Here is a 23,187-nt window from a genome sequence, read left to right as displayed (position 1 = left end):
AATGGTATTAATGAATGCACAAACCCTTTGGTCTAGTGAAGCCAGAGCGTCATCCAATGCCTTTGCCAGCAGAGAACGTTAATCAGGTCTCTCTCCACCTCTCATAACCATTGGACCCTGTCCCATAAGTGTTAGGTTAATAAAACAGGCCTTTGGCATGAGGGCTAAAAATTTATCCGAGAATATGGTACAGTTTATTTGCTATGCTGTGTGAAAGAGGCTGGAAACGCCATAATAATCGTACTTAGAAAATCAAGAGGAATTGCAGCTCTTTTAAGACCATCCTTTTGCTGGGAAGGGCCTTAACTGCTTTCTTCTTGCATTTTTTCTCTTTCCCCTCCTCCCCCGCCTTTTGAGTCACCATATTTCCAGGAAACCTTTTGCCTTTTGTTTCTCTAACATGACCAAAACCAATGAAAGCCTAAGCAGGAAATGGCTGTAGATTACTTGACTCCAGGCAAGCCATGCTAACAAATCCTCAATGATGGTGTGAGAGAAAAGAAACTCCTTCATAAGCAGTGGTGACCTCCTCAACTAACTATCCAGTCCTCATGCTCATTTTCCATTGCCTCCCATCAGCTCCTTTCTGGACCAACAACCTAGAGTTGTATTAAATTGAGTTAATCAAAGAAGCACAGTGCACTTCCTCTCCTGGAGAAAGAACACAGAGGCATTTTTTTAATGCTGGGAAACAGGACCTTGCCTGCTGGGGCTGTTTCATTCTTCGTGCAAGAAACCAAGAAGAGCAGATTCCACAAAAGGAAGGTTTGTTATGCCTTTCTCCATCCAAATGGAGGGACCCTTGCTTTGGAATGTCCTCAAGATGATTGGCCTTCATAGATCAGCCTTTTCTTCAATAATACATTTGGAAGTGAGAGCCTGTACTGAGAGAGAGAGAGAGAGAGAGAGAGAGAGAGAGAGAGAGAGAGAGAGAGAGAGAGAGAGAGAGAGAGAGAGAGAGAGAGAGAGAGAGAGAGCAGTTTTTTCCAACCAAGAGCCATGCATGAGGTTCTGGTGACTACCAAGAGCGGTTGAAACTAAGCGGAATTAGGACAAAAGATATACTGAGGTTAATGTACATGTCATGGAAGTTGATTAAAACATAATTATGGTGGTTACTTCCTATGTATTTTTTTTCTTTTTGTCTCATGAGAAGCCAGGTGGAGGACTATATCCAGAGCAGTTTTAGAGGTTGGACTCCAGGTTTCTGATACCTGTGTAAAGTCCTCTAAAAGTGTCTTGCCAATTACGAGCTACCTCCGGGCCTTGAGTGATTGAAATAGATGATGTAGCAAACTTTGAGAAGTGAAGTTGGCTTCCTGTTTGTTCAGTGGTTGAGTAGAAGACAGAGAGAAACACACACACACACACACACAGTAATGTGTTTATTTTATTTATCTATTTATAATATTTATATACCACTATATTCCAGTATGACTTTGCTGGTTTACCAATAGAGCACAAAGCAATAAAAGCACAGCTAAGTAAATACAAATAATTAAAATCATAAATAACTCATCCAGTCCCAGCAGCATGAATCGAAGTCCTGGTGCTGTATTAAATTCTAGAAGGAAAATGAAATAAAAATGCTGTGGGTCCTTGCTATGTCCAGGAATGCCTCAGACTGTAATTATTAACTTACACTTTGCTTATAGATAGACAAATATTTTGGAATGTCCGAAGAGCTGCATCTTGTGTCTCTCTATCAAAGGTCCGCCTCACTTCTCTGGATTTGTTTATGCCTTCCGAAAGCTTTTTGCATCAGTACCAATCTCCCGAAGAAGGCCAAACTACCTGCAAATAACAGCTTGCTTTCTATTTGAATTGTAAGAAATATGTTAAGGTGATAGCAGATGCTAGTCCAGAATGTGAAGCTCTACATAGTGCAATATTCAATTGAGTAAATAATTCCCTAAATACCTGTTTCCCTGAAAGTAAGGCCTACCCTGAAAATAAGCCCTAGCTTGATTTTTGTGTGGGCCTAATATAAGCCCTACCCCCAAAATAAGCCCTAGTTTTGGGGTGAGGCACACACCTAAAAATCAATCTAGGGTGAGAGTGGGGGTGTGGATCTGCCCCATGGGCCCCACACTCACTCATCTTCTCCTTGCCAGCCCACTTCTTCTGTGGTGTCTTCTGCAGCCAGGCCTGCATTTCATAGTCAGAGGCCTTTCCAAGAAGGCCACTGCAGCTGAGAATCGAGCTATGGATTAAATCTTACCAGAAGACCTCTCCAGACGATTAAATCCATAGCTACGGTAAGTTCTGCAATAGATCTGCAGCTGAGGATTGAGCCATGGATTGAATCCATAGCTCAGTACTCGTCTGCAGAGGTCTTCTGGTATGGCTTGACTGCAAAATGCAGGCTGAAATGCAGCTGCAGAATGATGCTATTCCTTCGGCCTAAGAAGAAGTGGGCTGGCTGGGTGGGGCTGTCGGTGCTGGAGGGGTGTAAGACATCCCCCAAAAGTAAGACCTAGAGCATCTTTTGGAGGAAAAAAAATAAGACCCGGTCTTATTTTCGGGGTAACGTGGTAGTTTTATTGCAAGCCAGAGATACTTGAAGCTTACCTCAGATACTGTTGCGTGTAGCAAAAAGTTAATTGATCTAGCAATTGAGTTCTAACCTTTGCTAAAGGATGGGTGTCTCTGAGAAAAGACAAGCCAATATGTATATTGACTGGATGTAGGGAATACTAGACAGTTTAATGTTTATTTTCACCCATGTGGTAAAAAGGCCATGGGAAATATGTCATTCTGATCCCTGATTGAAGAAAATGGATGTGTAGAAGGAAGTTGCCTCAAGGTACACAATGCATGAGATGCATTTATTGTCTTGGCAAGAGCCCAAGTGAGTGCAGAGGAATAAGAACTTGCTTGATTCAGGATTTTTGGCAGCTTGGTTGAAAATTGTGTTGTAGAATCAATCTTGTGAAATATATATTGAAAAGAGAGATACTCTCTCTCTTTCTCTGCCCCCGCCCCCTTTTTCTCCAGAATAGGAGGATTTGAAACCCAAGGTTATATTACTTTTCTATTAGTGCTCACTAGGCTGTGGATTCCCATGGAATATTAAAAAGTCAACCCATCTCCAAGTATTATGGGAGATTGGGAGTGATAATCTGCATTGGTTTGGGAAACATCTTGAGAGAGGGGTGAAGAGACAGCCTAGGAAATGGTCAGATAAGAGACAAGCATAGCCTGCAGCTGGATAGTGGCAGGGCAAGAGGTTGAGAACTGTAGCTTTACAATAAAGTAGAATTAGCTGATCTGTTTGTGTTTCCTGTCTTGTTTCCCTGGTAAGACTGACTTAATTGCAGTCAGGTCAGGATCCTCAAATAGCAGAATTAGCCTTGTCCAGAGGTAGCTGATGCAGTGGGTTAGAGCAAGGGCATCTATTCAGTGCTTATACATCATAACTTTTAAGTACAAAATAAATTGTTGGTTTTTGTTTTTTTTTAAAAAATCCTCATACAGGTTAAGTTAGATGCACAAATTATTTCTTTAGGAGTTCTTGTGATTTCCTCTCTATTTACACACATAAACACATGCACATTTAGAATTTAGAATGTTCTTCATTGGCCAAGTGTGGTTAGACTGACAAGGAATTTGTCTCTGGTGCATAAGCTCTCAGTATTAAATTTATTTGCCATTCATCTTGTTACTCTCTCTCTCTCTCTGTGTGTGTGTGTGTGTGTGTGTGTGTGTGTGTATCGTTATGCTTCCGCTTTGAGGCCTTATACTTTATATAATAAACTATAAGGCCTTGAGGCAGAAGGCTGAAGCCGTAGGTTGAAAGCTGGATATTTCCTAGAAACACTCTGAGTCCATGGCTCCTCTTTCTGCTTTTACAAAGCAGTTGGCAGTTCCTATTCCACCACCTATATTATGGGGTCACTTTACCTGGCATCCATCCTGTAACTCCAGTGTGTAAGAGAGAGAGGGTTTGCACAATCTGTTTTCCTATGCAGTAATTATTTTTTTTAAAAAAATGCAAAATAATTTATATAGTACAACTGCCTGGCTGTGAAGCAGAGAGGTCTGTAATTACATTACTCAGACTTTCCTTCCACCTTTCAGAAATGCACAATTTTAATCTCAGTTGCTTGTTGCATAAGGTGAAATAAAATAAAGATGAATTACCTGAAAGTGAATACAGGATTTAACTGATTTAGCTGTAGCAATAACCATTAGACTAATATACCACCCATAGTGCTTTATAGCACTCTTTGAGCAGTTTACAGAGTCAACTTATTTCCCCCCCCCCAAAAAAAAATCTGGGTCCTCATTTTACCGACTTCCGGAAGGATGGAATGCTGAGTCAACACTGAGCCGGTCAGGAACGAACTCTTGTCTGTGGACAGTTAGCCTGCAATACTGCATCCTAACCATTGAGCAACCACAGCTCTTACATGTAAATGATTATTATCTGCATTATAATAATGAACTTGATGACCTTTGAACTGTGGTTTTGTCTAGAACCATACACCTATTATTCTGAAAGAATGCTTAACCTTATTGCCATTGTGGGATTTGCTTCATATCAATGTATCCTTGATACAGTTATATAGAAAGCAAAAAGGAGATAGGCTGTGATTATATAGCTGGCCAAAAGCTGCCTGCAGTTGAATGTAAATGTAGACATCCAATTGGGCAAAATGGAGTACTTTTATCATGGACAGCCTTGGTTTTGCAGGATTCAAAGCTGGCATAATCATGCTCCATTCAGTATCAAGGACGCAGCTGTAGAGGTGGCCAACAGTATTAAGTATCTAGGGGTACAGATAACGAACAATCTGAATTGGGGTCTCCTCACCTCGTCCTTAGTGAAGCATGTAAACCAGCATCTGCATTTCCTGTGTCAGATGAGGAGAGCACATCTCTTACTTCTGTCCTGGCCACTTTTTACCGAAGCATGATTGAGAGCATTTTAACAAACAGCATCACTGTCTGGTTTGGTGGTAGCAGTGCCTCAGATAGAAAGTCCATACAGAGATTGGTAAGGACAGCCGAGAAAGACAGCTTCCTGGTATTCAGGATGCTGCTTACAAGTGCTATGTGCTTAGAGCTCAAAGCATTGTTAGAGATGCCACACACTGACTTTACAATCTGTTTCTTTTGCTCCCTTCCAGGAGGAGGTTTCAAAATATTTCTAGCAGGACTACCTGATTCTGTAACAGCTTTGTTCTCTATGCCATCCGTCTGGTAAACTCACAAGATTAATTTTTTCTCACCATGCACATGTATACATAATCCGAACTAGACTGAGTTGTTTGTCTGTGTCGTATAATATATGTAGGTATATGCATAATTCTGTATTTATTTATTTTTGTCATATTTATGTTATGTATAGGGGACACGGTGGCTCAGTGGGTTGGGACACTGAGCTTGTCGATCAGAAGGTTGGCAGTTTGGCGGGTCGAATCCCGAGTGCCGCGTAACAGAGTTAGTGTCTGTTACTCATCCCAGCTTCTGCCAACCTAGCAGTTCGAAAGCACGTAAAAATGCAAGTAGAAAAATAGGGACCACTACGGTGGGAAGGTAACAGCGTTCCATGCGCCTTTGGCGTCTAGTCATGCCAGCCACATGACCACGGAGACGTCCTCAGACAAGCGCTGGCTCTTCGGCTTTGAAACAGAGATGAGCACCAGCCCCTAGAGTTGGAAACGGCTAGCACGCATGTGCAGGGGAACCTTTACCTTTACCTTATGTTATGTATATTGGAGGTGGTGACCCTTTGGGAGCTGTATGCAATGAAGTTTCATTTTAATGTATGCCAATTAGGGTACATTCAAAGTGACAGTAAAGTTATTATTCTATTCTATTCATTCTATTCCATTCAGCAGGCCCTTATTTTTTGAAAGTATCTTCAACTAGGAGAGTCCTGATGCCGTGAAGTTATTTTCCTAGTCTTATGTCCATGGGAGAACAAAACAAAAATATTTGAATGCAGTGAATCAGCAAGACTATGGATAGCCCTTCAAGGTAGATCAGAGTAGGAATCCAACATTATGTTGATCAGCATTACTTTTATTGTAAAGTTGTAATAATAGAATCTTGCAAGTCTGAATGTACTTCATCCCTCCCTACCTTAATCTTCCAAGTGAACTAGGGAAAGTTTTGTTGAGTTGTTTACTCAAGATACATTCCTGCCCCAGACTCAGTTCTCTTTTATCTGACCTTTGTCTTGGAAGGCATATTTCCTCCTGTTCCTCAAGGCCATTCCTTCTTCCCTTTATAACATGTGATTTCATCAATGTGGACTGCCTGCCTTCTTCCAAGAATTTCTTTATGACCACTGTGTCAATTGATTTTCAAGACTGCTTCTTAAATTATTTTTGGATAGTTTTCTGACCCCATTTCAACATGCTCCTTGTATTTTTGGAATAACTGGAAACCTTTCCTTATCTTTAAGAAGCAGCTGATGGCACTTTAATTCTCTGCTGCTGGGAATTGATGCTGAAAACATTTCAAAGATGAACAAAGGAACAAAATTTTCTCTTGTGTTCTGGAAATGGTTTGTCCTTGGAACAGGTTTGACAACCTCTTGGGGTTAGAACATTTCAGTTTTGAAATATGTTTGCACTTCTCTATCTTGGGGAGTCAGTGATGAAACTTTTGCCCCTTTCACAGCTGTAGGCCCTGCATCTTATTCCTCATTTTATTCCTTCCATGGAGAAGATCCTATCATTTCCTTCATTGTGAAACTAAATAAGGTGACAATGGATTACCCAATGGTTGACTAATATTTGAGAAACCTCAGAAGGAAAATAAGATGGGTGGATTTCTCAGACAAACAAATGGCCATATCTTCTGTTAGCCATTTCTTTAAAAAAATGAGAAAATAGAAAATGACTCCTGTATTTATATCAGATCATTGTTTATCCTGTTCTTTTGTCTGCTGTTGAGGTGAATGCATTTCCATGTATCCTGGATTTTCTGTAAGAAAGTCCATCAACATGGATTGTTTCTGCAACCCACTTACCACAGTTTTAGGAGCTGCAGTAGAAGCTCGGGAGTGTAGCTGTCAATATGTGCCATCTTATTGTTGTAAGTTTGACATAGTCACAGCATGTAGAGCACTTCTCCTCATCCAGTGCCCTCTTTCTTAACAAAGTCCTTCCCGCTCAATTTTCTTTATTGAGAAATGTCAACAGATTAGAGGAGGATCCCTCTGGGCAGACAGAAAGCTGTCACAAGAGGTATTAGGCTTTCTGTGATTGGATTACCACATGACCACCTGTCATCTGCCTTGATACGTTATTGGTCTCTGAACTCTTCCTCACATCACAACAAGGTGACATTTTTCTTGAAGAACTTGTTTTTTCCACTCAAGGTTTCTGTATGTTTAAACTAAAGACCTTTGGAGATTAGAACTGTCTGAGCAGAATAGTTAAGTTATGAAGACTAAGTAGTTAATGGGCAAAGCAGATTAATCCTGTGGCAGGCTAAGTACATTGCTGCACCCATGCCAGCATCTTGTGGAGGAAATCTTAAATCACATAGCCTGTTACTATCTGAGGCAGTTCCATTGGATCTGTAGGATAGTCCTGCTTCTCCTGCCAAAATATTGGCTAGTTAGCCTTAAAGCTTCTTTGTTGCTTCTGTTTTATGGGTACACATTTATACCATTTTAAACACTTGAAAAGAGTCTGATCCATCTGTTCATCTAACAAAATTAGAGATGACAATATATTGGAGGATTGACACATGCCAATTATATAAATAGAATTGAATTAAGTATCAGAAACCAGAACCAAGTTGAGTGAGGCTCAGTATTCTGCCTCATTTTGGTCTTCCTTCCTTCCTTCCTTCCTTCCTTCCTTCCTTCCTTCCTTCCTTCCTTCCTTCCTTCCTTCCTCCCTCCCTCCCTCCCTCCCTCCCTCCCTCCTTAGCTTTCACATAAGCTAACTTGGCAACATCCTACCATTTTTGCAAGAGTATTTTTTCAATGGTGCAGAGTTTGGGATTGTGAAGGTATATACAATGAGGCTGAGAGCTTCTTGTGGGTCTAGACTTGCAGATTACTTATCTTGTCCTAAAACCCGATGCCTGACAGCCATTGACATTTGGATGTCCCCAGTTCAGGGAAGATCTAACCAAAATCCCCAAAGAAAGAGTAGACAGCATCTGTGTATATGCATGTACGTATATATACAAACAGAAAAAAATCTTGTGTATTATCTTACTTCTACACTGTGTTACTCCCAAAAAGGCAACTCAGCTGAAACTAATTCTGAACATTTATCTTTTCCCAATAAAAGTGTAAGTGACATCTGTGTATATATCCATGCACACACAGAGAGACACCACACATACACAAACACACAAACACATATTTGTGTCTGTTTTTTTCCTGCCTAGCTACCCATCCATCCATCCCTGAAGCCACACTTCAAAAAAGAGTAGAATCAGAACAACAGCAACAACATTTTCAACTATGATTAATTTCCTGTAAAAATAATAAATAATATTAAAACTTCTCAATTCAACCCTGGGATTTCCTGGTCATCTCCTATCCAAATCCTAACCAGCTCAGTCTTGCTCAGCTTCTGAAATTAACCAGGGTGAGTCAGACACTGTTGCTATTACTATCTGGCTATTGTATGTAGGTGGCTCTTTCTTTTGTGTGCATGTCCCACACACACACAATTTCTGTGCCATTGTGCAAAGCTCTTGCTACAACATTGAGAATCCATTGTGGTGGCTAATTGAAAGCCAGTTTTGTGTAGTGGTTATTAAGGCAGCAGGCTAGAAAGGAGACCATGAATTCTAGTCCTGCCTTAGGCATAAAGCCAGCTGGGTGACCTCAGGCCATTTTTCTCTGCCCTAAAAAGAAAGCAAAGGCAAACCCCTTCTGAAACATTGCTAGGAATACTGCAGGGACTTGTCCAGGCAGTCACCAGGAGTCAACACTGATGCAAAAGCACACAAGAACAAAAACAAAGCACATACCAGCCACTCTCTATTCATATATAGAGAGAAACACATTAATGCAGACACATGTATTTCATTCCTTCCAGTACAAATTGCAGAAATGTCAGTGGTTTTGTTGTTTAGCTCAGCTGCTTGTGTCTTGGTTATTGGGAGAGAGAAAACTCCTGTTCACTCCTTACAAAAATTATTAAAATTTGGTATTCGGTAGGGAGGCGGCTCCTCCCAAAACCAATCTCCAAATGCCTCCAGACTCAGCCGTGATGCCTGCAATCCTTTGCAATTCCAGTTCTCCATTTGATTTCAACAGCATCCTTTATGCTTCTTTGCAAATAGAGATCTCCTTACTCGATTCACAGCTAATTATTTGCTTAAAAATTAAAGATTTTTCCAATTGCTTAGTTAAAAACTACAATTAGCCTCCTCAAATTTTAACATTATATGTAGAAGCCTCTTCCTTTATACCAAGTAATACAGAAAGCAACTGAAAAAATTGATACCTGTATTGCAGGCTTCTGAACTTGATATCTTTCGAGGTTTTTGAATGTTGCAACCTAGACTTCTGGATAGCAACACAGCAGGAAAGGCTGATTAGAAGCATGGCAATGGCTGTAAATTTCTAGATGTGATAAGTCAGCTGTTTGGTTACTCCTTATTATTCTTTCCTTTGTGTAAGAAATTTGGAATGCCAGAGGGAAATTTCATCCTAACAGTTAGGTCATATCATTTGGCCCATTTAATCTTTTCTATTTGGAAGAGAAAAAAAGAACAAGGTATTTGACAAGTGGTCAACAATATTGAAAACTTAACGCAAGGCAATATTTAATAAAATTCAGTAAAATAATAAAAGTGTAACTAGTAGTAATAAATAGCATAGGGAAATGAATGTTTGTGTATGCATTTGTGTTTCTTGGGTGAACAATGTCTAATCCATAGAGGACAAGAGTAAAGTAATAGTGGGGCAGATGTAAGGCAGAAAAAAAATGGGACAGAAAGAAAGAGAGCCATCCATATCCCACCCACCCCTAAGTGGAACTTTCTGTCAGATGTTGCATTTATTAGCACTGTGAGATCTAATACCCCATTTGCCAATGTAATTCCCATTTGCCAATGTAATTCTTAAATCAATCATTTTTAACATGTTTGGCTCTACATATGGTTTCCTTCCCAACTTTCTCGTATATTTCAAATTCATCAAATATTTTCATCAGTTTGAATCTTTCAGGTATGTTTGGATATATTTTGTCTTCGGGGCTCTGAGTGAATTTGCCAAATGGTCAGTAGCAAGAATTGGCTAAACTGCCAGGATCAGGAACAGTTTAAAAACAAAGGAACAAACTTTGGAAGCAAGGCCCTTATTTTTCTCATCAGTTTGCTAATTTCTTTCTTTCTTCGCAGGGAACTGATGCCAAGAACTCTCGATGGCCAGATCACCATGGAGAAGACGCCCAGCTACTTTGTCACTAAGGAAGCACCAGCTCGGATCTCCTCTATGTCAAAGGACACCAAGCTCATTGTGGTGGTGAGGGACCCGGTCACCCGAGCCATTTCTGACTACACACAAACCCTTTCCAAGAAGCCAGACATCCCATCCTTTGAGAGCCTGACCTTCAAAAACAGGACTACGGGTTTGATCGATACCTCCTGGAGTGCCATCCAGATTGGCATTTATGCAAAGCATCTGGAAAATTGGCTCCTGTACTTCCCGCTTGGGCAAATCCTTTTTGTCAGTGGGGAGAGACTGATCAGTGATCCAGCAGGCGAGTTGGGCCGTGTCCAGGACTTTCTGGGCCTCAAGAGGATCGTCACAGACAAACATTTCTACTTCAACAAAACCAAGGGGTTCCCGTGCCTGAAAAAGGCAGAAGGCAGCAGCAAGCCCCACTGCCTGGGCAAGACGAAAGGACGGACCCACCCCAATATTGACCAGAAAGTAGTACAAAGGCTGCGAGAATTCTATCGGCCGTTCAACATGAAGTTCTACCAGATGACTGGCCATGACTTTGGCTGGGATTGACGGCACTTCCCAGAGTCGATCCTATCTTTTCAGCTTCCTTTCCCCCTATATATGTAGATAGGTCTATATGTAAAATGTACAGAAATCTATTTTATAATAATTTATTTTTTAATTCTTAAGCAATTAATTCACTAAGCTGCCTAACCCCACTGTAGCTCATAGCTGTGTTCTTGTTTATTTTGGACATTCCACCGGGCTGAGTCCAGCCAGGTTGTTCATCGCCTGGCTTCAGCGTGTGCTCAAAAGTGCTTCCAGGTATTTTCCCAGGAGAACTTTTAATATTAAAAATAAAAGGAGGGGGGGAAGAGATGGTGAATGATGGTTAAGAGGCAATGAGAAAAGCACAATCTTTATTATTATAATTATTGTTATTCTTTTTTTTCCCCGATACGGGTACTAGGCATGTCAAAACAATTTTGTACAAGGTCATTCATATTGCATATGTGGGCTTTTTTCCTTCCTAGGTCAATCCACAGATATTTGCATTTTTGTTAACTTGGAAATAGCTCAGAAGTAAAAAAAAAAGAATATTAAACCTGAGGCAGTTGTTTTCATGGTTGGGTGTGGCGTATGCACAGAAGGAAACACTCTACAGCTATGGAGTTGTTGCTGCCTCCTGTTCCCTATTTTTATTGATCAGTTCTCAGCATTCTCCCTTTCCACAAAACTTTTGCAACACAGTAGACTTTCAGGGTGATTGTGTACAACTTATCTGATCTTTCACTTTTGGGGTGGGGAACATTGCAAATTTTGCCCAGTTTTAACTTCTTCTCTCTGCTGAAGAAATGTGAAGTGCTTACTTGGGAGACCGGAAATGACACAGTATTTAATTCTTTTAAGCTTAGTTTTCAGGCTGCTGTTACAGAAGTAGAGTGTGACTCCTCTGTTTGTCTTCTGAATTCCACTTTGATGCTTAGACTTCTCACAATGACTGATCATCCTGCAAGTAGTGCGGTCCTATCCCATGAAACAAGCTAATGCCTTTAGCTCATTGCTATATTTAACATGTATGTTGATTGTGGCAATGAACTAAAGACCTTGGCCTGTTTTTATGGGGCTTCCTTTCCTCCCCAAAATAGTTCAAATATAAGCACAAAAACACAGTACCATTTGAAATTAATTCAGTTTAATAAATTTACTAAATGGTATACAGCAGAGGTGAGCGAACATTTTACAAGCTTGCTGAAAGAGACGGATATTCAGAAAGGTAGTTTATCCAAACTTCATCAAACAGCTCTACAAATCCTTAAGCTACCTTTGGTGTTATATACCCAATAGCATTGTCCTGCGATAAGTGCCAAGAGTGAGTTTCTTCAGGGTGACCCCATCTGTGAGACAAAATCCATTGCGGATTGAGAGGATTTGTCATTGCTTGCTCCATCAGAAGTTTTGTTCTCTAGAGGTGTGAGGCTGAGTGCATTACAGAAGAGTCAAAATAAGTTCTTAAAGTTCCCAAGACAAATGTGAATCAGAGTGGGTGGGATTATCACTTGTATTCTTATCTGGATTGGATATAGTGAATGAATCAATGAGAAAATTAATCTGAGGGATTCCTCAGAGGAATGCATGGTTACCCACACCAATACATATGCAAACTCACCTGTAGACACTGGCTAAGGGCATAGATTTTTCTGTAAATATTCATCCTTTATGTTGGGCTTCCTGGTCTTGAGGAATTTACTATATCTTCTGACAGAATACAGACTATAAGAGGAAAGACTTTTGGATCATCTTCTCATTGGAAGATGCAGCATATATGGCCACCAAAATATACTTCCATTTAACTCTGATATGTATTTGATAAACAGATGACATTTTCATATGGTCAATCCAAGTAACATCCTTTGTTCTGGAACATTGGAGTGAATTTTAATTTCTAGGCCTTATGTTTTCTCTTTCAAAATATTTTGCTTTTTTGGGATGGAATTGCTGAGCATATGCTTCAACTTTCTTATTTCTTTTTTAGAATGGGTTAAGGATACTTTCCTAGTTGCATAAAGCATAACAGGTATGGTATCCATATACCTTGTTTTCTCTGTGTGAGTGTTGTTTGAGTGATGACATTGCCATTAATTCACTGTTATAATATTGAACTGCTAATTGTGGCTGATCAGCCCACTCAATGGAAACCTTCTGAAGCCAATTTATTGAAGAGGCCTTATCTAAATATTAAATAAAGTAGCCATGAGAGGCATATATCATATGATATTTGAACTACATAGATGGTAGTCTTCATAAATATTGCCAATTTTTGTTCCATTTGCAAGACTTGGAATCTGGTTACGTGTCTTTTCATCATATAACATTAATTTATGGCTAAGTTCCATTCAGCACTGCAATGTGTCTTGATATTAGCAATATTTTTGAGTTTGCTGTAACATGTTGTGGTTTAGAATGGTACACTTGTAAAAGGAAACAAATGACAAGCAAAAACTGTAAATTGAATATTTTGTGGTATGTACAACAGAAATTAATTTTACACAGAGGTTTCTAGGAAAATGGAATTCTGATTCATACTATTTGAAGAAATAAAATATATTTTGCCAAATCATGAAGATTATTTCCTTCTTCTTAATTGACAAATCAAAGGTGTAGCTATCTTTGAAAAACTTTGGAACACTATAATATAGAAGGTGATATTCTGGTCTGGAATACCAGATGGAAGGGCATGACAGAGAATGCCTCACATCATCTTTGTCACTTTTGTAACAAAAGTGTTGTTTCATGGCCTTGGCCAGGGTAGCTGGGGCCTCAAAGATTTTGCAGTTCTTCTGCAGAAGAATGGAGCAGAACAAAGAAAATCTTTCTGTTTATTTGACATGTACACACATACATAGATGTGGATATACACAAAATACAAACTCTGTATTTTAGTAGTGGCATCACTTTTTCCCCAACCTTTGGAAGAATTGAAAGGCAGTTAAATAAAAACAAAAACAAACATACGTTGCTGCAAACCCCCACCCCACTCCATCTCTCAAATGCTACTGTCCCCAACTTTGGAAAATTAGTAGCTCGTCTATCATGGCTTTTCACATACCAAGCAGAATTGTTCTGGACATCAATTTTTCCTAGCAAGATACATGATACAAATTGAGAAATCAGACAAAAGTTTTAAAAGCCTTGGCTAAGGTTGAGATACTTCTGACTTCTCTAAGGACACCAACTAAGAGGAATGGCACCTGTGATCTGTTGTCTGGAAATGTATGGAAAAACTTTGGCTTTCCCAGGTGTTACTGAATTGACCTTCCAGCAAATGGTCAATGATGAACCCTGCACTTCCCCAAGATTTGGAGAGCACTGCTCCCAGCCTACTATATAGTATAAAACATTTAAGTTTTCAAAAGAAGGAAGAGGCTACTTTCCCCTCCAAGAATAAGTTGTTCTATAGAAGGGGAGGTTTACAGAGAATACCTGACATTACTAGATTTCCTGATCTGCCCACTCTTACTAGATTTCCTGATCTGTAAGGACTTACTGACTGGTTTGCTATGACTTCCAGTGAGGCAAGGAGAACCAACACCCACATTTTTCCTGGGGGCATTACGCCCCAAGAGATAGCTAGATGAGATCTGGATTACCAATATTCACTCTGGAAAAAAGAAAGATCTGGAGATTGATGTACTCTGAACATTGTGATTTTTGTGAATCCCAGTTTCCCATCATGCTCTGAGCTGCTTAATTGTTATCTGGATTGGACAGTTTTTCTTTTAGAAATGCCAAATGTATAATGGATTATTTATAATATTATTTTTGATATCTAAATAAGGGGTTACTTATGGTAATTGTTTTTAATTGTTTTTAATGTTTAATTGTTAAGAGAAGGATGAGGGGAGCTTAGTCTAAATGGAAAGGGCCTACATACTTATGTCATTTAGTATGTTTATTCAGTTTTACTGGATCTTTGCTGATGAATAAGGCTATCATTTCCTTTTTTAAATGTATTTTTGTGAACCTGCAGGAGCAGTGGGGGAGAATTTTGGTAACTCAAGAGCTTTCCTAAAGAGAGGCCCACATTAAGAAACCACATAGTCCCACACTGGAGGGAGGAGAGGGAAAAATGTTCAGGATTGCCATGCTCTAGAATTTCTCAGAATATATTTAGTAGCTTAGAAGGTAATAACTTTAGTTTGGCATGATCAAGCAAATAAAAGACTGGACTCAATTGAAATTCTCAGCATTGTCTCTTGGCTGTGACAAGTTAATATAACCCCTTAATAAAATGTGTCTTACTGATTGCCTCATTTAATGACTTTAAATTTACGCTGATGTAGAAAAAACTAGCTCTGTCACTAATCCTTGCATTTACAACCTTTGCAGCATCCCATGATTCTGTGATCCCCATTTGTGTACTTCACAACTGGCTTCCAGCAAGCAGACTTAATGAAGGACAAGGAAGTAAAATTGAAAGTCATGGTCACATGATTGCCCCACCTTTGGTATTAGAGGAAGGGAAAAAGGAAACATGGTCAGACTTCCAAGCCTTTATTATTATTATTTTATCCTGTATAATAGCACTAATATTTCTTGTGTGCTTATTTGCTGAATTGGTCCTCTGTGATGGGCTGACAAGATCTAATTTTCTTCCCATCACAACTGTTTCATGTTATTCAGTGAAAATTGAGGATCCTGTAACTGATCTTCCTCAGCATGGTTGAAGTTTTATTTAGGATTGTGATTCCCTCACCCTTTTCAAGGTTACTATCAACCCTGGGCAATAGGAATAATGAGATCAGCATTTGTATTAAATTGTTACATACCCTTGGTACTCAGGTAGTTCTTCCACCCCAGAAGTAATAACATCCCACATATGCCTGAAGGTAAATAAAAGTTTTGCTGCATTGGATACAGGCACATCTAGCTTTCTGAAAATCAGTCTCTCTCTCTCTTTTTTTGTATTTATGAGGTGTTAGCAATTTTTATAAATACGAAGAGGGAGAAGCATTTCTGCCAAATGGAAAATTGTCTTTAGGAGCTGTCCAAAGTGTACTTTTGGCATGATTTTCTAAAAGACTAAACTAGCCCTGTACATTTTTGAAAGAACAGAAACCACATCTGCAGATTAACACAAAAAGTCACAAACAGGTTAATAGTCTATTTCCTTTTCTAAAGGAAATTGCTATTTCCCGAAAATGCACAACAGACAGCTTCAAAGAACATCAGTTTAAGCGTGCTATGTTGGCTGCATTTTCATGTTTGTTTGAGATGTCATACCACTCTATAAATGTATATAAAAGAATGCACACACACACACACACACACACACACAGAGTTTCAAAATCTTTGGCTAGCTTCACCTAAACAATTTGGCACTGATAGAAGGGAATATTTGTAGCTCAGGGTTGAACTGTGGAGTTTTTGGTGCTCTTTGAGCTTGAGGTTTTTTTTTTCCAGATTACCAAACTAAGCAACATTATCAGTGCTAGAAGGGAGTGAGGTTTTTAAAATAAGAGCAGACCTCATTCCCTTCTAGCATTGATAATATTACTTAGTTTGGTAATGAAATGTCTACAAGAAGAAGAAGAAGAAAAAAAGCTCAGAGAGCGTCAAGGACTCCACAAACAATTTGGGACCCAGTAACTGGTAACTATCTACATTATATTTATAAACACTTCCTGGAAAAGTCCTGTTTCAGATGTCACAAATTAGTAAACTGGTAAATAGTCTCTTTCCTCCTGATTTTGAAGGAGCCACTATACTGCTTAGGCACCTTCTAAAGACCATCATTTCTCCCAGGCCTTCCTGATGTGAATGGGAAAGATGGTTATTTATTGGATTTATTTCAGTTTATATAATCTTCCTTGCAATTCATTTGAACGTATATGTTTTCCACTAATTGGTTAAACATAGTGGTTTTATTAGAGTTCAAACATCTTATGGTAAGCTAACTGAAAATATTCAAGAAGTAACTTAGAACGTTTTTTTTAATAAATAGAAAAGAAATCACAATCACAAATCTTATTCATTCATAAAGCTCTCTCTGCATTTGTGCATGGCAGAATGAATAGTCACTGGAGGAGCAAGTGACATCATTACAGCATTACAGCATTACAACTTTACATTTCTCTAGCTGTCTGCAGCATCCCAGCTTGGTTTCCCGGTATCCATTCAGTGTGTTCACTTCAAATCTAGTAGTAGATTTGAAGTCTCTCACCTGGCCTAAGAGTTGACTTGTAATGGTAAATTAATCTCATCATGCCTGCTAGGAATGCCATCACTAATCAACAAAATTCACATCATGTACAAGATAAGTCACTGTGATCACTGGAACTCAGAGTGTGCTTTACATTCAAAAACTTTTCATGCTGATAGGATCCCTTTCATCTGCCTTTCATCTTTTTTACCCTGGAAAAACCCTTGAAACAATTCTCAGGTCTAAGGGAATCTCTGTATAAAAAAGGGAAAAATATAAAAAGTTCAAGAGAAGCTTACTAGTAACTTACAGAATCCACATTTTAGATTGTTTATGACAACAGCAATGTGGAAGTCTGGTAGCTGAATTGTGGTGAATAAAAGTTCTCACCACTGCAAATACTAGCATTGTGCAGCGCATGAAGTTTTTCCATCATGATCTTTTGTGACCCTCCTAGCAGCCTCTTGTCAAATTCTAGAATCACGCAGAGTTGATGAGGCTGACTCGATCAAGTTTTGTGCAAGTAGAATAAATATAACTTTGGGTTTACAAATGTGACAATTTCAGATAACGTATTTCATCTTTCCCCAACCTAATTTACTTCAGTCAGGATCTTATAATTTCCATATGTTGGTGGTCTTAAAATATGATGAAAAGCTAGCATATGCTTATAAAGGATAATACTTAGGAAAATAAAAATATAACAAATGCACCCATTATGAAGCCATCAGCTACTAAATTCATTTTTGGACATGATAGGCAATCCTTAGATATCTAAGGATTTAAAATAATCACATTTCAGAATAATCAACCTTAAAATGTGGAATCTTGCCTTCTAGAAAAGTTTAATTCAAATCTTTTAGAATTCTACAACTTTTATATAAAAATAATATGAGCGAAGAGCTATAGTAATATTCTTGACATCTGGGATACTTAGCTTAGGTCAAAAGCTTAAAAGCTTAATCGAAGCAACTTTAAAAAAGGACTGTATTTCTAACTAATTAAGTCATGTCAGCCAAATATGATTTAGTGACATCAATCACAACTATAGCAGAATTATCTCTCTCTCTTTTTATTTCTAATGATTTTCCCTCCCTTCATTAATCTGGTTTTGAATTATTTTTTTAACATGTCTTCTTGGCATGAAAACAAATCAAAGCATTTTAAAGAAATAGTTCAAGGTAATTCTCTAGCACAACTGAATGACCAGGAGTCAAACCAAGCTTTAGTTCTGCAATTTGACACAGAGTTCCTTCTTCAGTCACAGGAGAAGGATACAGCCAGTGGTGGGACTCAGCCAGTTTGCACCAGTTTGGCAGAACTGGTAGCTAATTTTGTTGCCCTGGCCCAGAATGGACTTCTGGAAGCAGCATCCACACAGAGAACCAATTGTTCACAAATTTGAATCCCACCACTAGATACAGCCCCTTTTCTTCAGGTGTCCCAATAAATAACTAATTGATATATTTCCATGGAAACAAAAAACCCTTTATCAAACAACTGTATGTTTTTCTTAAATAAAATCTCTCCCCCCAAATGTCTTAAAAATAGCTTTAGAACAAGCATGGCAGTTTATGGTTGAAGGTGGCTCCTTTGCAACTTTACAATTACCACATGCATTTATTAAAAACTATTCCACTTTGATTTCAGATTTTGCAAGTGACACATTATAAGGAAGGTTGATACAATTATTATTGGATGCATCAATCCCACCTACTAAATTGTGTCTGCTCTCTAACTAAAAACTGGAATAACGAAGGCCACTTCTTTGGGATTATCCATGGTAAATACTCAAAGCATTCTTTCCAGTGGTTCTTGAAAGTTTTTTTGTCTCTTGATAGATTGTTAGGTAGATGATAGATTGATGACAGACAAACAAACAAACAAACAGATTTCTGTCAACTCCCTTTCTCATCCTCCCATTTGAGTCTGGTGTAGCTGTTCCTCCCAATGAAAGAGTTCCAGATGGGTCCATTATTTAAGCAGTCAAGACCTTTTCTGGAATTGAAAGATTTTCCCCACTTGGGAACTGGATGGGCAGAACAGAAATCCCCCCTCCTCATGATCAAGTTTTTAAATAAATAGCTCTGCTTTCCCCTTTATAAGTAATGTTAGGCATATGGTGATAGCCTACATAGTTGGGTTGAAAATACATAAACTATGATGTTGTGACTTTAAGATGTTAATTGGCTGATGGGTGTGTAAGTGTTCTCATGGCCATAAGAGGGAGCTAGGAATGTAGCTTTTTTTCTCTCTCTGAATTCACTGCTCTCTCTACTATTACTGTTTTGCTGTACTGTTGGTTTACTACTGTGATAAACCTGAACAACTGTGTATTGACCTCTGGACCGGTAAGAAGACTTTGTATTTGGAATACTCCTTGGACTGTTGCTATTGTGTATGACCTGGACTGTTTATTTTTGACCATGCATTTTTGTTTTTACACCACCTCAAAAGTAAAATATTTTCTTGGTAGCACAAGGAGACCTCTGCACAATACAACAATTTTCCTAACAAGTAAGATTACTAGGCCTAAGTTTGCTTGATTATTTGTTTGCTTCTCTCTCTCTCTCTCTCTCTCTTCACCTAGTGACTCTAGCCAGTCTACAAGGATTAAAACAATAGGTAAACAATACATCACAATAATTAAACATGCACACACATATCATCATCAGAGCTTGTCTAACCCCCTGGCTCAACTGCCTAGGGAATCAGTGAGGTCTCCAGAGAACTGAAAAAAAAAACCTAACAGGTTTGGGGTCATCCAAATCTCTAGGGGGATGCTGTTCTACAGGGCAGGAGCTGCCAGATAGAAGATGCAACTCCTGGGTCCAATATGCTGACATTTTTTGATGGAGGGGCTCTGATGTATGCTTTCTCTGCTAGATCTGAGTGGAAACAACGAGAGACAGACAGTCCTACAAATAGCCTGGTCCTGCACTATGAAGTGGCCTATAGCTGATAAGCAGCACCTTGACTTGCACTCAGAAGGCTCCTGGGAACTCTCATTGTAGCCATGTTACATGAGCGTAATGAGAAGCATCCAAAACCTGTCTGTGCTGCTGAATTCTGGACCAGCTGTGGCTTCTGAAAGATGCTCAGAGACAATCCCATGGAGAGTATATTACTATAATCCAAACAGGAGGTGGCTAAGGCATGAGTTAACGTAATCAAGGCCTCCCGGTGAACTGTAAACCCAGATTGTTAGATGACTTAATGTTTGAACATCCAATTTTAGTTACATCACCCTGAAAGTAAAACCTTTTTCTGCAGTACTTCCTAACCTACAGGGACAATGGTCATGTTTGATCAATGAAAAGACTCTGACATAAAGAGTCACAAAATAGCTGCCATAGTGGGTGGCATAATGGCTAGTCATAAAAAAAACCTCCTTTTGCTTCATGGCATACTAATGAGCTCTCCCTTTCCAATTTATTTTTGCCTTTTCCCGTTGGGTCAGGTATTATCTCACAAAGCACAACTACCCAACTATCCATTATTCTTCTTTACAAGAACACCTCGCTGCCTAGCTAAATTCCTTTTTTTAAAATAGTAATAATAATAATAATTTTATTAAATGTTTTAAAAACAAGAGTACAGAGGAACACAAACTAAAATAAAGGAAAAAAAGAAAAAGAAATAAAAGGGAAAGCTAAAGTGCCAAAGGAAAAAAGGTAAAAGAAAATAGAAAAGAAAAAAAGAAAAGAAATGGCATCTGCTGTTCTTTATACCAGTTCTAAGTACAATTCTCTTTCTCTAAAGTTACACTATGATTCTTCGTTCTATAACCTCTCCGATCTAATAATCAAATTTAAGTCCAGTGAAATCCTAGAAATAAATGTTACCTGAGGTGGGTGCTTGGCCATCTATTTATTTCTTAAATGAAAAGACTCTATGTGAAATCAAGTCAACGTAGAGTTCTTATTAGTGCTAATTCAGTTGGTGCTTTTTCTAGATATGCCAGAAACTGAACTGAAGGGTCCACAGGATATAAGACAACTCCAAATATCTTTATGATAGCATTTCTTGCCTTAGAGGACTGTAAAGCACTATGAAGCGGTATATAAGTCTAAGGGCTACTGCTATATGGGAGCTTCTTTTTTCTAATATTTACATAATATTTTCAAGGCTTCCTATTGATATTTAATTAAGGTTACTGAGAAAGGTAACCTTGAAAAACAACTTAAATTTTCAAACAGTGATAACTTGCTGTTTCTGTTGCACAACTCAGGTAAATAGAAACTCCACAGCTTTTTTTTAAAATCCCATTTATATCCCGCCCTTCTCCGAAGACTCAGGGCGGCTTACAATTTTAAGCACAAACCAATGTGCTTAGCAATAGTTGACCCCCAGAACTAACATGATATACCATAAATATCTGGGTAGATGAGTGGAGCTTAGCTTCAAATTCCTACTCTGCCATGAACCTCTCTGGATGATATTGGGCTAATCACACTTCTTTGGGCTGAAGCACTTGACTAGTCTGAGGAACACTTATGCATTGAAAAATGACAGAGACTTGCATAACATTTGCATAGAAAATTAGAGAGATTACAGTTTAAACAGAGATACCGTTTTGTGGGGAAGTTTAGATCTAGGGACTTCTTGCTCCTCTCTTCTGTAAAAAAAAAGAAGAAAAAATAATAATTCAAACACTGGCTGCTTTGACATGAAACATTTATTCTGGATTTGGCACTGCTTTCTCATTTAGGATTTGAAATGGTTCTGCAAACGGTGTCATTCACTTGTAATTCTACCATGTTTTCTTATTGCTATGGCCATCCTTCATTCCCTAAAAAGATTTTTTTTTAACAATGAAAGAATGGCACAGTCTTGACAGATATAAATGTCGTACATTGAGGTTTTTTCCCCCCCAGAATCATTATTTTAATGTAAGTAATGACTTAAGAAGTCAATAGAACAATACTTGACCTATTTGGCCAGAAAATCCTACTTCTATTCTCATGAAAGTAGCTGAATATATTTTTTACACCTGGAAATGTGCAACTAGAAGCTCCTTTAAATGGAATAGTCCTTCAGTTCTCTGAGAGTCCTTGAAATGGACGAGTCTCTCAAGTAAAATAAGCAACTTAGTAGAAAGCAAATGTGTCTGAACATAATCACTAAAGTCTGTGAAGCACAGCTTTGTTTAAAACAAGCAAGCAAGCCAGCAAATAACAACCCTTGGTTTAAATAAGTGGAGATTACAGAATACAGAATACAAGAGTTGGAAATGACCTTGGAGGTCTTCTAGTCCAACCCCCTGCTCAGGCAGGAAACTTTATTTATTTATTATTTATTAATTTAATTTGTATACCGCCCTTCTCCCGAAGGACTCAGGGCGGTGAACAGGGCAATACATAATAAAAAACAAAATACAAAAAATAAAAAATAATTAAACAGCAATGCCCGTAATAAATTAGTACAGATTAAAAAGTTAAGACCAATTAACTTATACAGCTAGTCCTTGATTTACAGCAGTTCCTTTAGTGACCATTTGAAGTTAACGGCACTGAGAAAAGTGACTTATGACCATTTTTCACACCTATCACCATTGCAGCATCCCTGTGGCCACATGATTTACATTTGCATGCTTGACAACTGAGTCACATTTATGATGCTTGCAGTGTCCCGGGGTCACCTGATCACCTTTTGCGACCTCCTCACAAGCAAGGGCAATTGGGAAGCCAGATTCACTAACAGCTGTGTTACTAACTGAACAATTGCAGTGTTCAGTTAACAACTGTGGCAAAAAAGGACATAAAATGGGGCAAATGAAGCCATATTCATTCATTCATTCATTTTATCATCTACAACCCCCTCCCCCATTCCAAATTATATATTGGTTTTCCCCCCCAGAGAAATGAAAAAAAAAACCTTGCATAATCCCATGGATCTTCATTGGGTACAAACTATATACTGTATGGACGTCTTTACCTTTACTTATGTTTACTCGCTGCCACTTGCATGTCCTACAAAAGCCATTCCTGCTACTGGTGTGATTTGGTAGATGCCGTGATCACAGAGACTGGGAGGTTTGATGGATTTCCCAGACTTACAATACCCTTAAATAATGTTCTATGATGAACTCCTGCAGCAAAAG

At 38.7% G+C, this 23,187-nt stretch overlaps 1 protein-coding gene across 1 annotated transcript in view; it reads left to right on the top strand.

The window, feature by feature from the left end:
• LOC310634204 (heparan sulfate glucosamine 3-O-sulfotransferase 3B1-like) overlaps positions 1 to 11,083 on the top strand; it is a 40,096-nt gene extending 29,013 nt beyond the window's left edge. Inside the window, exon 2 of the mRNA XM_083352353.1 lies at positions 10,333 to 11,083. Within this exon, the coding sequence (XP_083208479.1) occupies positions 10,333 to 10,951 (619 nt within the window). The 3' untranslated portion in view covers positions 10,952 to 11,083. The remainder of the gene's footprint in view (positions 1 to 10,332) is intronic.
• The last annotated feature ends 12,104 nt before the right edge of the window (positions 11,084 to 23,187 follow it).

The sequence above is a fragment of the Vipera ursinii genome (genome assembly GCF_947247035.1).
Source record: "Vipera ursinii genome assembly, chromosome: 2".
Lineage (NCBI taxonomy): Eukaryota > Metazoa > Chordata > Lepidosauria > Squamata > Viperidae > Vipera > Vipera ursinii.
Note: the sequence above shows the minus strand (reverse complement) of the source record. Positions and strands in the feature narration are given on the sequence as shown.